The sequence below is a fragment of the Ciconia boyciana genome, chromosome 8 (assembly GCF_034638445.1).
Source record: "Ciconia boyciana chromosome 8, ASM3463844v1, whole genome shotgun sequence".
NCBI classification, from domain to species: Eukaryota; Metazoa; Chordata; class Aves; order Ciconiiformes; family Ciconiidae; genus Ciconia; species Ciconia boyciana.
In genome coordinates this window covers 23,961,277-23,975,861 of record NC_132941.1, presented here as the reverse complement: position 1 = coordinate 23,975,861, position 14,585 = coordinate 23,961,277, and the positions used below count along the sequence as shown (strand labels likewise).

Sequence of the window (14,585 nt, the reverse complement as noted above, 5' to 3'; positions counted from 1 at the left end):
TGATCTCATTGCGTCGCTTCTATTGTCAAAAGCCATTTATACTCACGAAGACCTTGGCCAAAAGATGTGTCATGGGGAAATCTGATAGAAGAGTCTAAAGCTCTTCCACTGGCTGCCTGTTGCTTGTGTTTTGTGTCGTTCTGCTGATAGCCTTCTTGCTAATGGCCAGTCACCATACACCAGCAATGGCAAAGGCATCTGTAAATTAATTGTCACTGGTGCCAGATCAAATGCCTTCAGTGCTAAACTTGGTACCGTTGCTGGTGATTTACCATCCCCACTATATTTAGCACTACCAATGTTTACTGTGCCCAAAACAGTTCATCTTCATAAGAAATCATTCCCTTTGTGAATCATGATTTCTCTCCTCATTTTTGTTTAATTACAAAGGCAATTGATAAAAAGCCCCTTGTAAGACAAGCATGCTATTGCTGACAACTGCAGTGGTTGCTATGGAGATTTTGATGTTGTGAGCAGGGATTATGACTTTCATGAGAATCAAGCAGATGAAGCTTTAATTTTTTTAACATGTCCTTTTTCTATTCAAGTGTGGTTTTTAAAAGTGGCAAGACAATGAGATGAGGAAAACAAGTCTGTATATTTTCAGTTGTAATAATCCTATGCAAGACACATTAGGTGTGATCTGACGATGATACAGATACCTAACTATATCTTTTTAATCCATTTTTATACAAGATGCTTGTCAGTGGTGTCCAGCATCAAATCACATGTCCATCAAATCACAGGGATTTTATAGCCCTGGCTGTAATTTTCCTTGGTTATTATCAGTACCTTTGGGTAGTGTTTTGATGTTTTCCTACTTCTACACAATGGGAGCCAGCCTGACAAGTTAGGTTTGTGCATGCATGTGTTGAGAGAGAGAAGCATCTTCAGCATTGGCGTCAACCTAATGAACGCCTTGTTTTCCAGCCTACTCCAGTGGGATCCGTTCACGTAGATTCTGGGACGTCTGCAGTAACAAGAGACAGCCACGTCCATAGGGATCGACCATCGCAGCAGGCCCTTCGCAATCAGGTGCGTTGCTCACAACTGCTTCAGGAGTGCCGCATGGTTCATCACCTTTCTGAATTCCCCTTGGACTGGGGAAGCAGAAACCATATGCCATTAGAGGTGGCTGGGGCTGATTCTTGCCTTGGTCATGGCAAGCACTATTCCTGCTTAACTTAGAGATTGTGATTTGAGTAGAATTTTGTCAAAGCGAAGGTTGCTGAAATACTGTATTGACCAGTGGAATTCCTCGGGATCGTGAACCAAGTGGAGTACAATTTGGAATGGGTCATTTTTCTGTAGTTTGTGGGTAAGCTGTTTAACTCAACTATCCAGCATGGTCAGACTATCTGACCTACCTGGCCAACCATGTTCTTTTGGGTGCTTTTACTCATAGCACATGGACCATGGGGTAGACCAACTGCTGTGGCAATGGCAGTCTGTCCCCAGGTGCCCTCTTCCCATGGACCGTGCAGCTGCAATAAGGATGTACGTGTCCCGTGTATGTGCAATATATCCTTCACAGGGTGTCCAGTTCACAGCGTGAGTGTTGCAGAGCATAAAGGACTGCCAGGGTAGGGTCCCTTGGGGAGGCTGGGCATCATGGTCCAGATGAACTGGACCCATTTTTTCCTTTCTAGCTGTAATACTTTGTTGGTGTTGAGAGTTTGGATTTTCTATATTAACAGAACTGATCAGAAGTTCAGTAGATCTCCAACTGCTGGCTCCTAGCTAGAGCTGTTGGTGCTCTTACTTCCCAGTGAGTGGTTCTGGGCTTGCTCTGCTCCTCTAACCGCTGTGTGCCATTCTAGCTTCTTGTCTGCCGTCTCTGCTCCCACTCAGCTTGTGCAAACTGGGGTTCATGGGTGCAGAATCGAGTGTGAGATGTAATAACCTGTCTGGGCTCAGCTTTCCTTGTTACATGCAGCTGGGCTCTGAATGGTAGAGCCACTAATGTAGACTAGAATACATCTAAAGCCATCAGCTACAATCAAGATGAATACCCCTTATTAGAAGTGTTGCTTGTAGGAAGCTGGATTGTTTGAAGCACGTGTGCAGTACTGTATTTATGCATGCTGATTAGTGTGGACTGGTTTGTGAGTACTAGTAAAATAATCTGCTTTAATATATTGCCTGATTAATGCATTAACCCCTCTTTTTTGGGTGGCAGTCTCTAGTCGTCCACTTTGACAACAGACCTTCACGCTGTGTACGTATGAGGCATCTTGTTTCCTTTAACAGAAAATGACACCTGGCTTCATTTTCAAGCATGTTAGTTCACAAATTACAGTACGGAGTCCAAAAAAATCTGCCCTATTCCTAAAATATTTTGCAGGCAGCCTTCAGTCCTTGTTCTTCTGAGCCTATCAAATAGTCTTGATGCTGTATTGCATGGCACCTTTTGTCATTTTTTTTAATCTAACCATTACTTAGGATGCTGAATTATTTAATATTCCCAATAGGCAGGGAAAATCAGTTTCTTCTTGCCAAAACATAAACAACTCTTTTCCAAGGGATGTTCCTTTTAAGTGTTGAGCAAATGATTTCTCTAAAGGAAAAAGTAGAAAAAATAAATATCTAGAGCAGTGAATTGGAGGCATGGGTCAAGTGACTGCCTTGATCTCCAGATTTAACTGCCTTATTTTTGTTCCCAGGTATAATAACTGCATTTGGTTTCCCAGTAAAGACACTGATGAGAGAGTGATCTCCTTTTTGTAGCCTTTTCCTCTAGGAAGTGCAGATACTTACTATCTATCAAAAATGGGTGAGCCCTGCCCCCTCTGTCTTTAGATGCCAGTCTTGTCTTGCAGTTTGTTAGCTGGCAGGAAGGTGATGAGTGTTAATGGGAACTGGATGCTCTCAAATTTCATGGGCATCACTTCCTCAGTGTCACTGCTTGGGTTGCATTTTGAGCGGCTCAGCTCAAACCTACCTCTGAACCAGTTTATCACGTACTTGGCTGTAGAGCTAAAAGAAAAATCCGGCTCTTGCAGCTTCTAGAGCCTTTCCTAGAAGCTGCTTCCAGGCTCCTAGGCAGAAGGGTGCTTCTCCTAATGTTGATGTAGCATAGTACTACTTCATTGCTGGGGCTAGCCAAGCGACCTGATGGCATAGTGCTTTGGAAGAAGCAGCACTCAAAGTCTGTCTTCTACTAGCTTTTAAAACCTGCATTTAAATTCTCCAGTTCATAATCTTGTGACTTGCAGCCATTAAAAAATATTCCAAGGGAAGTGCTTCTCCTTTGAATGTCACCAAGTACAAAAAGTGTAAGCAGCGCTCAGGCTGATGGGAAGAACATGTAATAAGAAGGTTTAATAGGACAAGCCCGGACAAGACCACCTCTAGGGAAATACTACCTATGAACTGGATTTGGTGAGTGCTTGGAAGGAGGAACAGCACTGTGGGTCGCTCCAGGAGGAAGTCAGATGTCATGTGCAAAGGGGACAATAGTGAATGTTTCATAAAATGCCAGGAGACTTCTTCTTTTGTTCTGCTTCCCTTTGCATGTGCTCCTGTTCTAGTTGAGTGACCATTTACTAGTTAATGTTGAAGTTTATTCAAAGGTTTCTGGAGTCTTTCTCCTGTGTGGAGCTGCTTGCAGCCTTTTTTTCCTTTCTTTTTTTCTTTTCTGTTTTTTTACAGTGGCACTGAGCCCTGTGGCTTCTCTCTTGCTCAGACCAGGGCTTGGGCTCATCATCCGTGGCTGCAGGGAGTAACACAAAGTAGTGCTGGGGAAACACAGGGCCTGCGCACCTCTCTCTGGTTAGCTCCTTCAGCTTCACTGCTGATAACCTGGTGTTTATTCGCTTGAGCCTCTTGTTTCCTGGCCAGGTCCATGGTGTCTCTGTTCAGCATCCCTCGTGCCAGGTGCGTGTGCGCTGAGGGGACTCTGCTGCTCTGCCCTCTCTTCTTTCAAATTTGTGCTTCAGCTTTGAAACATTTGCTTAAATTTTGTATATGGTGTCCAGGGAGACACCTTTTAAATGTGTCCCGTTGGTCACTTCAGGCTTGACTATGTCCTCTGCGGTTGGCCTGAGGCCAACTCAGATCTACTTATTTGTCCTACGCTTCCCAGTCTTAGGAATTGTTCCTCCAGCTGGTCAGTTGGGTTTAGGTGCACTGAGATCCTCCTGGGTCTTAGGTGAATGCTGGATGTGTTGTCATCAAAGCTGGGTGACTTGTAAGAAGCTTCACATGCAAGTGCAAAGTGGTTCTTCTAATAAAACAAATAAATTCTAATAATTTAGTTGCCTAGAGTTTGCATCTTTTGGGGATGAAGAAGAAACTGTTAGCGAACGTTTCTTATCTACTTTTCTGCAGAAAACCAAAAAACCACCAACCCTCTCTCCAGTCAAGCAGGTGTGGTGGGTGTTTCCTTCTACACTGTACAGGTGAATCAGCATGTGGAACTGGCTTTTGGTGAAATAAAATGTGGCTTTGTTTTATGTTGCAAATTTGAGTTTAAAAATATGTATTTTAGGGAGGTAAAGCTTGTGTATCCAATCTTGCTGCCATGCCAAGTGCTCTGGTGTGTGTGACCTAACAGATATAGTTAAACATACTGTCAGTGTGTTTATTTCTGTGCTGAAACCCATGGAAATGAAGCCGTGTAAAGAAATAACTTCCTGAATAGATCTGAGCTTTCTCTTTGTTTAGCAGCTAGAAGAAATCCACTCCTGCAGTGGATTACTGCAGACACCGCTGAAGTAACGTATGAGGTGCACTTGGTAAAGAGAAATTTTAGCCCAGCTAAGAGTTTAAATGCCTTGCTTTTTGCAAAGAAACTAACTCACTAACAAACACCCTTTTATTTCTTCTCCTCGTTCACCTTTTGCCCTCTCTTCTGTTTCTCTTGTGCTTCTGAACATGTGAGCAGGCATCATCAGATCGCCGAGGGGAGTGGGAGATCCAGCCAAGCCGGCAGACAAATACCTCGTACTTGACGTCTCATTTGGCTGCGGATCGGCATGGAGGATCAGTACAGGTACCTCTTCCTCCTGATATGTATGGCCTTGATGCGAGAATTTGTGTTAAATCCCCTGAATTCTCCTCAAATTGCAGTAATATTGTGGTCAGGAAAGCGATTTCACAGGCCAGTTTGGTCCTGTTTTGTACGTAATGCTCAAGCCATGGTTTTGTGGGACCCAAGCTGTGATGGCCAACATTGTTGGTGTTACCGTTTCAATGAAGCTTTTCCTCTGAGAGCTATTTTGAACTCAGATTTGTCAAACTGAACACAGAAAGGAGTGTATATTAGCAGGTTTGGTCTATAAAGCACCCCTTTATCCCCATCTTGGGGATGCTCTTAGGTAGCAAGAAGCAGCTGAAATAGGGTTTGTTGCATATAAACCCCACAAATGTTAGGAAAATAGTCGAGCTGTTCCAGTTCAGGCTTGATAGACGAGGTTCTGGTTGAACTCCTGCTGCCTAATGGAAATCTAGGGGTGTCAGACTGGAGAAATGCACAGGGGATGGCTGGTGCGAGGAGGCTGTACAGCCACTTCTCCCTCCAGATGGAGGGGAGACAGGCTGTGGTGACCACAGGGTGTGGTGACCCTGTTCTCTTGCTCCTCAGCGCATTTGCATTTTAGTTTTGGATCCAGTGGCAGACCAGCACCAGCACAAGTGTAAAGGCATGGTGGCTGCAAGTCGGATTTTTGGGTGATTGCACTGTGGAAGGTGGATGAGCAGGGGATGCACGACAGTGCCAGACAGCATTAAAGGTGGCACTACAGCTAAGTTTTTTAGTTCCTGAAAAGACCACTTCTGTTTATGAAACCATACCTGCCTCTGGTTGTCACTCAGGCTCACTAAGGGAGTTTCTTGCACTACTGCCAAAGTAAGATGGCTGGACATGCTAGAGAGAAGATGCAGGAGTCATTCAAGCAAGCAAGAACTGTCTAATATTGCTGGCGAGGTGAACTCTTTGGCGGAGGTTTGCCTGTGAGAGCTGGCTCTACCGCCAGACACAACACTTTGAAAATTGGCTCTGGTGAAATGGGAATTAGTGCCTGGAGTGGGACAGAGCTGAACTGAGGAGATGGGAAGTGCAGGGTGCCCCTAAGTGAAATGCAGATTAGGTTGACATTTTTACTTATTCCTGATACTTGGTTGGATTCAATAATTTTTTGGCTTGATTAGCCATGTTCCTTTTTTCATTTAAAGATATTTTTCTGAGTAGCAGAGAAATTGGAAGATAAGGAGGAACTAATGTTTGTATAGCTTTGATCTCAGATGTGAACAGACTGGAAAAGTGTTCAAGGTCAGGTTGGATGGGGCTTTGAGCATCCTGATCTAGTGAAAGGTGTCCCTGCCCATGGCAGGGGTGTTGAACTAGATGATCTGTAAAGGTCCTTTCCGACACAAACCATTCTGTGATTCTACGAATTCAGCACTCAGTAAGTACAGAGTAGGTGTTTTTATTCTTTTTTTTTTATGTAAGGGGAATAGTTTCCTTGTGCAAAGGCAGCATGAGCTGTGTCTGCCCATGAACAGTGCTCTGCCAGAGTAGCTACAGCAATAAGGCAGTGCTAGTCTGAATTTGACTGGGAGGGTTGCCTACCTGAGCAGTTTATAAGCCTGTATGTGTCACCATAAGCATTAAAATTCTGCTTATTTGCAGCCAAGAACAGGAAATCTTCTGCTGTGCATGGCTGCTGGGCTGCAGATGCTTAAATTGTTTCTCAACAGATGCCCCAGCTCATGCTGAACCCTTGGGAGGTCAGTAGCTTCAAGTGGCCGTTTCCTTTAAGGCAATGGTTGAATTTGCCACATCAAAATGAAGTGGCGGCACGTAAAAAAAGAAGAGGAAAATCAAAGCCTTTTGTAAAATTAAATTTAGCAAGTAGCTGGAGAAAGTGTGGGAAGATTACTGGGAATAGCACGATTAAGTGATAGTGTTTTGCAAAGTTGTGTGGGAAGCGTGGGGGTCTGGAGAACCTGGGTGGGCCTACAGTAAGATGAGTCTGGGAAGGGGGGTGTGAAGAGAACCCACCGAGGGGTTGTCACTTGAGGAGAGCTCTGAAAACCACATGAGCTGAGTCCTGACCTGTCTTGGCAGTGACTGGCCACAGGACTTGATCTGCAGAAACAGCCATTGCTGGTAGAACTTAAGTGTTCAAAATGAACATGGACAGATGCACTTAATAGTGAGGTGACATCTGCTTCAATGGCTTCCTTCCCTTCACCTCAGGTGGTTAGGTCATCCAGAGCCACCAGCAATACTAGGTAGCACCTTGACCCCTCCCATGGGAGATGCCTTTTACCTTGTAGAAAGGTGAAGAGGTGGAGCGGGAGGGGAACCACGCATTGTTACAGCTCTGGACCCAGGAGCAGCTCCAGGTGTTCACAGCAACACGCAGAAGCCTGTCCTAATTTCCAGATGGAGTGCAGAAGGGCCGGCCAAACTTCAGTCCCATACAGGCTTCTTTGGCAGTTGTTGTGGCAACAGAGCAATGATAAATTATCCAGAAAATTATGTGCTCTCCTGGCAAATGCAGAGCTGCTGGCAGCTGGGGATCTGAATGGTCATCCCTATAATGGAAATACTGAAGTAAGCCATGTCAGCTGTGAAGCAAAAAGAGATGAGAGACTGTATCAATAGCTTTTGGGTGAGGACGTAATTCCAGAAACTGGCTGTGTAAGGAGTGAGACTGGTGGCTCACGTGACTTTTTCCACGGTACTGGCAGGCAACAGGACTGAGTTGCTCACCTGTAAAGGTGTCAGGAGAAAACAGTCAACATAATACAGTTTGTGTGTGTATATAGGGCTGTCAATTAGGCTTCACACTAGTGGCTACACCTCCCAAAGTGGTGTAGCCTCCCAAAGACACAAGACCTGTGCTGGCCACAAGAGTGTGAATTAGTGAACACAAACGCAGTCCCCTGCCTGCTGTTCTGCTTGGGATGAAACAGCTGGTCTCTCCAAACCAGGCACATGATTCAAAGGCATCCAAGGAATCTGACAGCCTGCTAAGAGGGTGCAAAGAGACAGGAGCAAACAGAAGTTATTCTGCAGATTTCCCATTCCCACAGCATCCCTTATCCAGGCAGGTGGAGACGTGTCACATGCAAGGGGGCTTCATTAACGGGGTGTTCATTTGTGTTTCAGGTGGTTAGCTCAACCAACGGGGAGCTGAACGTGGACGACCCAACAGGAGCACACTCCAATGCACCAATAACAGCGCAGGCAGAGGTGGAGGTGGTGGAGGAAGCTAAGTACGTTTGCTTTACAAACAGGCTTTCCACTGGTGTGGTCATTAATCCTCCTCCTGGGAAACGAGTGGGGATGTTTACCCATGGTGAAGTACTTGATGCTCATGTCCCATGCCCTTTTCCTTGCATATTGCTGCTTTTGTGCATGGTGCCTTCAGTGCTGCTGCTGCTGCTGCTGCTGCTTTTTTACACTTGTCATGGCTGGAGAACGTAACTCTTACTCAGAGCATGTATTGCAAGATAGACAGTAGCACAAATACCAAAATAATGTGAATTGATTTCAGGAATCCCAGTGAGCATCCCCTGTTCCAAAAGGAGAACATGCTGTACTCTTGTGCTGAGAGTGTAGGAGTAGCATGAGCACAGCTCAGTGAAGAGATTGTTGGTCTGAAAGTTAACACTTTATTTCTGGCTGCAAGAAGTGGATGCCAGGTATCCAGAACAGTCCTAAAGTAACTCTTGCAGGGACGGGTAGTTCTTTCTGTGAATTCTCTTGGTCCAGCCCAACAGAAGCTGAGAAAAAACAGAAGCAGCCCTCCTGCTTGTGGGGAAGAGCGTGCTCCCTCTGAGCTGACCTCTCCTCTGTAGCTTGTGGTCAAGTGAGAACTGATGTACAAAGTTGCTGCTTTGACCATTTTGGCCTCCTTTGCACACGTGCTGCATCTGGCACCATCATGTCACCTTTTGCATGATCCTCAACATGGGACCTTCTTGCTGCCCCTGAACTAGACCAGGACCCTAGCAGGTCACGGTGTAATCCTGGTACTCCCTGTGTGAGGGGTGAATAGGCCCCAGGGCTGCCTTTGAACTGGTCAGTGCTGTGACATTGCCCAACTGCCTGGTTGTAATTTGAGTGGATGACACTGGTGTCACTTATCCCACGTTGTTTGTCTCAGCCTTTGTGGGAACTTCTGTGCTGGTTGTCCTGAAGGTCTTCTGCTGTCTATTCCTCTGTGCCTCGTGAAGCACTTGTGTGTGATCTTGCTTGCTGGTAGCTGACCTGGGTGTGATCCTGGTAGCAACGTGCCCAAGCAACAGATACCCTTTCTCCTCCCAGCCAAAGGAGGGAGCCTTGGTTTTGGTGCAGGCTCCTCAAAGTACGGTGGGGTGGGGAAATCTTGAGGTGCAACTTGTGGATTGGGCAATATTCCTCTTAGATATGGGTAGTGTGGCCTGCAGAGACCACCAGTTTGGCATCACAGGCTCTGTCTTAGTCAGACTGAAGTGGGTGTCTCCCCTGGGCATAGGGCTTGGGGTTGCCCCTAGAAAGGATGGGGCAAATTGCCACCCTTAACAGTTCTCGATACAACAACCCAATGCAAGGAAGAGCCAGCTTTTAAGATGGGACCGCCTTTAGCCTGTTTCTGCAGCGCCTTGTTCAGTGAGGCCAGGGTCCAGACCCCACACCGTACAGGGGAGATGTCAGGACAGGTGAAAAGGAGTGTGTAAGGGCTGTGCTGCCCAAGCCGTGTCTCGCGATGTGTGGAACTGTTCTGTCTCCCTCCAGCCCTTGTTTGTGTGGTCCCAAATTGGTTTTGGAGGTTCTGGGAAGCAGAGCATGGGCTGCTTTGCACTGACAGGTTTGGGGTATCTTGTAATTCCCAAGTGCAGTCTGCTTCATTCCTCTTGCCACAGGGAGGGCTGGCTTCATCTTCCCTTGCATCTGTGATCATAAGTCTCCTCAGATATATGCGGAGGGCAAAGGACTTTTGGATTCTGCTCTGCAGTAAAGCAGGCCAAAAAGAGCTAGAAGGAGCTGGAGCTGGGCGTCTGTGTTTCAAGACGAGATGCAATAGCAGAAAGGTCTTTCTCTGGCACTCCGGCAGGCAGAGGAGCTGTGCAAATGCTTCTGCTTTGGGGTACGCTAGAGATAAGCTCCTGATCCTGGCCATGGGTTTCACTGAAGGGCAGGTCCCAGGCGCAGATCCATGATCTGGCCATTCTGCCACTGGAGCTGCAGGGGACAAGCAGATTCCTCTCCTGGTGGCCCTGAGCCCCTTTCTGATCCCAGCCCCAGATAAGAACCTCATGGGCCTGGTGCCTTCATGGAAAACAGGGGTGTTTGGCAGAGGCCTCAAGACCCTGGAAAACGTGGCAGTTCTCAGCGGCGCCATGGCAAGGGCAGAGGTGGTATGAGGGCTGGGGGTGGGCCGCGGGCAGGTATGGTGTGTGTCTGCCAGTCTGCACTGCATGTTTGCATGGCTGCAGTGACATGCTTTCATCCCACCTCTGTAAACTAATTGCTCTTTCTTCCTTTCTGTGTTTTTTCTCTACACTCTCTGTAGCTGCCTGAAAATGCTCAACTTGTGGTGAGTCCCTCTCTCCAGTCCACATGCAAGGGGGAGCGGACCAGACTAGACTGGGGTTGGCAAAATCAAACCGACCAAACCCTAAAATGGCACAAAGTCAAAGCCAACCCAGAGCTGTTTTGATTTTAGGACTGTGCTGAGGACCACATGCAATATTGGGGAGGGTGTGGGCTATGCCCAAGCGGCCGCATTAGGCCGAGCAATTTGGCTGATCTCTGAACTGATGGATGCAAAAGATGGATTTTAATCCTTTTCTATTCAGCTTACCATCTCCCTCAAACGGTTACGTCTGTGAGCAGATGATGTCTAATGGAGTTGGGCAGAGTCGGGACCAGGCTTGCCAAGGGTCTTGCAGGAATTCCTCATGCAGATGGTTACAAAGGGAAAACCCTGCACTGGGTATCGAGGGGAGGGGGCCAGTTGCTTCCACGGAGAGTTTCCTCTGAAGAAGCATGGGCCAGGGCCTGTACCGTTAGAGAGGATGGGAAGACGTGGTCATGGAGTCCTCATTAGTGACAGAGCCCCAGCTAGATCCCCTGCTTGGAGAGGGTGGGTGGGAGATGGCTCCTTTCCAGAAACCCTGCATCTGCCAGCTGAGGGTGCAGGTGAACTGGCTTCTCCAGGAAAGAAGGGGTGGAGGGGTTGGGATTAGCATTGGTCCAAGCCCAGCTCAGGCATATGTATGGTTTTATCAGGGTTTTGAAGTCGCAGCTGTGTTGTCCCGGTCTCAAGGTGTCCATGGAGGTGTTCCCTCCCTCCCTTGCCCCTTGGGGAATCCACATACCCAGTAAGCGGAGGACCAAGCAGAGACTCAGATGAGGAGTTTGTAGGTCCTAGGGAGAGCTGATGGGTGGGAATCACTATGGAGCGAGGTGACAAAGCCCATGTGTGGTGAGGAATGTCCTTGTTGGATGGGAGACTGACCGCCTCTGCCCTGCTCTCCATAGGCATTGCCTCCAATACCTCTGGCATCTCTGGCTTCTCTGTATGTCATAGTCTGGGGCTGTTCTCTTGGGCATTGTCTGCATGCAGAGAGATCATGTTCTGTAATTGTCAGCCTGCCTTATTCTTTTATTTTGGTGTTTTGCCTCTGCCTGTCTGAACTGCCAGGACTTCCTTTCCTGAACCCTTCCCTGGACCTCTGAGTAACAGCCTAAAAAGACAGTCACAAGGAAGAATAGCCAGAAGTCAGTCAGCTCCCTTTGTTCAGTGCCCAAGGAAACGAGTGCTGCTCAGCCCTCTTCTTCCCTTACCCACTGCATGCGAAATCATAACTTGTGCATTTTCCATCCTCTCTCCCCATAACATCCCCCCCTTACTCACCATTGCCCAAGTCATGAAGGAAGGGGGCTGCTGTGAGAGAGAAGTACTGCAACAGGTTAAAGCAGGAGAGAGTGGCAGATGGCCTGGGACAATAAAATGCAAGACCAGTCCTGGGGTGGTGGGGTGAGAGTACCAGCCACGTGCTGGTGCCTGGGTGGGGTGTTGGTTCAGACTGTGCGCTGCAAATGCCAGGCTAGGTGGGTAGTGATGGAGTCGTCACAGTTCGCTCTAAGCCCGTGTTCCTGCAAGGACAAGTGTTTCGCATTTTCTCTTGGCTGACCTCCAGACTGCGCCTGTTTAGGAACCTAAAGACAAATTGTGGATGTTAAACTTCCCCTGGCCATTAGTCCGTGCAGGCCAGAGGAACATGTGGTGGGAGGTGGCCCTCCTCTTGCTGTGGCTGTTTGAGCTCTCCATGTTGTAGGGGATTTCAGTCCCCCCAGCAGATGATCTGTGCTGGCAGGCTTGGCTCACAGGGGGCTAGTGGTCACCCATCACTTTTGCACCCTGTAGTAAGGCTCATGCATCCAGGGGCAAGCACCTTCTGGGGTGTGAGTGAGAACAAATCTGTTCCTCCAGCTCTGAGAGGATAGAATTGTAATAGCAACATTTCAGAGCCACAAAGGACCCAATGGAAAATAATTTGGAGAAATTGTTAGTGTTTTTGAATGCTTTTTGTCTGGCTGTTGGTAAAAGATGCTTGTAGGGAAAAATGGTCTTTGCATACTCACATCTGCTCTTGCTGCTTAGCCAGGCATCCCTTCCACCAGCCTGAAAAAGTAGTCTTTCAGCATCACCCGGGCTTCTCTGGAGATGGCTGTAACAGCAGGAGAAAGACACGTAGCTCAGGGGCAGAACTTGCACAGAACAAACACCTTTCTTTTGTGCAGAGGATTCCTGACAGTGGGCTGAGGATAGAAAGGTAGATACACCTTAAATGCCAAGTAATTCTGTAGGAAACCAGCAGGACTAGAAATTCTAACCTGGGTGACTGTTTTCAGTGTATCCCACAAGTGAAACCACCACTCTTCACTCACCACGGTTCAGCTGTGATGGGCGTTTTTCTCCCCACCTCAGCCTCCACTATCCATCCTCCTTGCTTCCCCTAATCCCTGGGCACCATGCACCTCCCTTGCATTGGATGGGGGACGAAGCAGGGGTTCTGCATATCGGCACTGAATCATTTATCCAAGGTGGAAGCTCTGGTTATTGTGAAAGGTTCAGTAAAGAAACCTGGTCCCTGAGCCAAGATCTCTTTGGAACTTGTCTTTTTAGTGAATGGTGGTGAAAACCGTGTGTCTTGTAGCTGGGAAGAGCAGCCAGGGCTCGCCATCCCAGTCCGCTTCCTCCAGGGTTTGGACAGAGGGAGCGGAGCATCTGGATCTTTGTTTTACTGCTTTCCCAGATGGCTCCTTGTATTCCTGCCCCAGTCAAGCCTCAGGAGGGAGACAAGTGCAGCTCCCAGTGCTCAGGGGCTGCACCCCTCTGTTGCCTGCAGCCTTTGGGCTGCGGGACCCCCCAGCATGTGGCCACTTGCCTTTGCTGGTCTACCAGTCCAGGCTGGTGGTGTCAACCATCCACCAGCATCTGCCGACCTTGTCAACCGTCCCACAGGATGGCAGGTCTGTCTGGGCCTCAGGCCAGGTGCACGGAGGTGCTGTTGCATGCAGCTGAGCGGAGGGAAGCCCGGGGTGGCAGGGGACCTTCCTGGGGTGCTGGGCGCGGGGCTAACTTGCCTTGTCCTTTGTGCCCCAGGTGCTGCTGCTTCTTTAAGAGGAAACGGAAGAAGACAGCTCAGCGTCACAAGTGACCAGTGCCTCCTGGGCCTTGCAGGAACCACCGCACCTGCAGCTCCTGCCCTGTCTCACTGGAAGGGGCTTCTCTTTAGGGGGGAGGAGGAGGCATAGGAGGAAGAGAGGAAAAAAAAAAAAGTGACATTTTAAACCAAAAAGAGAAGAAAACGTTCCAAAACAAACCACTCTGGGGTGGATCTGCTGAATGGTCTCCCTCGTTCACTCCAAGCCTGAAGCTCCTTTTGGGACCAGGACTGTGGCTGGCTCAGGTCTTGGTCGCCCTGGGAGGGGGGCTGGCTGGCTGACCCTCCTTCCCATTGTTTACGGCAAAGGCATCGTTCACGCAAACCTGAGGACTGTGCTTAGTTCCTGCTCACTTTCCTCCCCTCCCTCCCTTGCACTTTCTGCTCCTCCGTCCTCCTCCCTCCTTAATTAAGTGAAGAAATACCGTAGGTGTTGAGAGGGCAGGAGGATGTGGTGCGGGCAGGAGAGTTGTGTGGGAGAAGGGCCTGACTGCTGCAGCAGTAAGAGACAGGTTCCCTTTTTGACTCCTTGGGAACAGTTACACTGTAATGTGCAAGCTGTGAGAAATTTGCAATCTACTGTTCCAGTTAGGTCTTTTTTCCGGCTCCCTTGACACCTCCCTCCTCTGACCGTAACAGAGCAATGTGGATTGTTTTAAAGAAGCTGACGTTGTTGCACTTTTTATTACTTTTAGCATTTACAGATGCACATTGTATCTGTGGATCTCTGCGTGGCCACGCCGTGCCAGCGCAGACAGATATTCAGCTGGGAAGACGGTGCGGTGCAAAGATTGCCCTCAAGTGGGGATGTTGATGACATCCGCATGACCCTTGTGCCCGTCTGGGGTTCCCCATGGCCTCCTTAGGCCATGCGCTGAGAAAAGCATACTTGAATTTTCAGTCACCCTTTCTAG

At 48.2% G+C, this 14,585-nt stretch overlaps 1 protein-coding gene across 6 annotated transcripts in view; it reads left to right on the top strand.

The window, feature by feature from the left end:
• The window catches only part of CSNK1G1 (casein kinase 1 gamma 1), a 109,306-nt gene extending 94,967 nt beyond the window's left edge, over positions 1-14,339 (top strand). For all 6 annotated transcript variants that reach the window (XM_072869271.1, XM_072869269.1, XM_072869266.1 and 3 more), the window contains 4 exons: positions 931-1,035; positions 4,886-4,993; positions 8,120-8,226; positions 13,611-14,339. In XM_072869271.1, the coding sequence (XP_072725372.1) occupies positions 931-1,035; positions 4,886-4,993; positions 8,120-8,226; positions 13,611-13,665 (375 nt within the window). In that variant the 3' untranslated portion in view covers positions 13,666-14,339. The remainder of the gene's footprint in view (positions 1-930; positions 1,036-4,885; positions 4,994-8,119; positions 8,227-13,610) is intronic.
• The last annotated feature ends 246 nt before the right edge of the window (positions 14,340-14,585 follow it).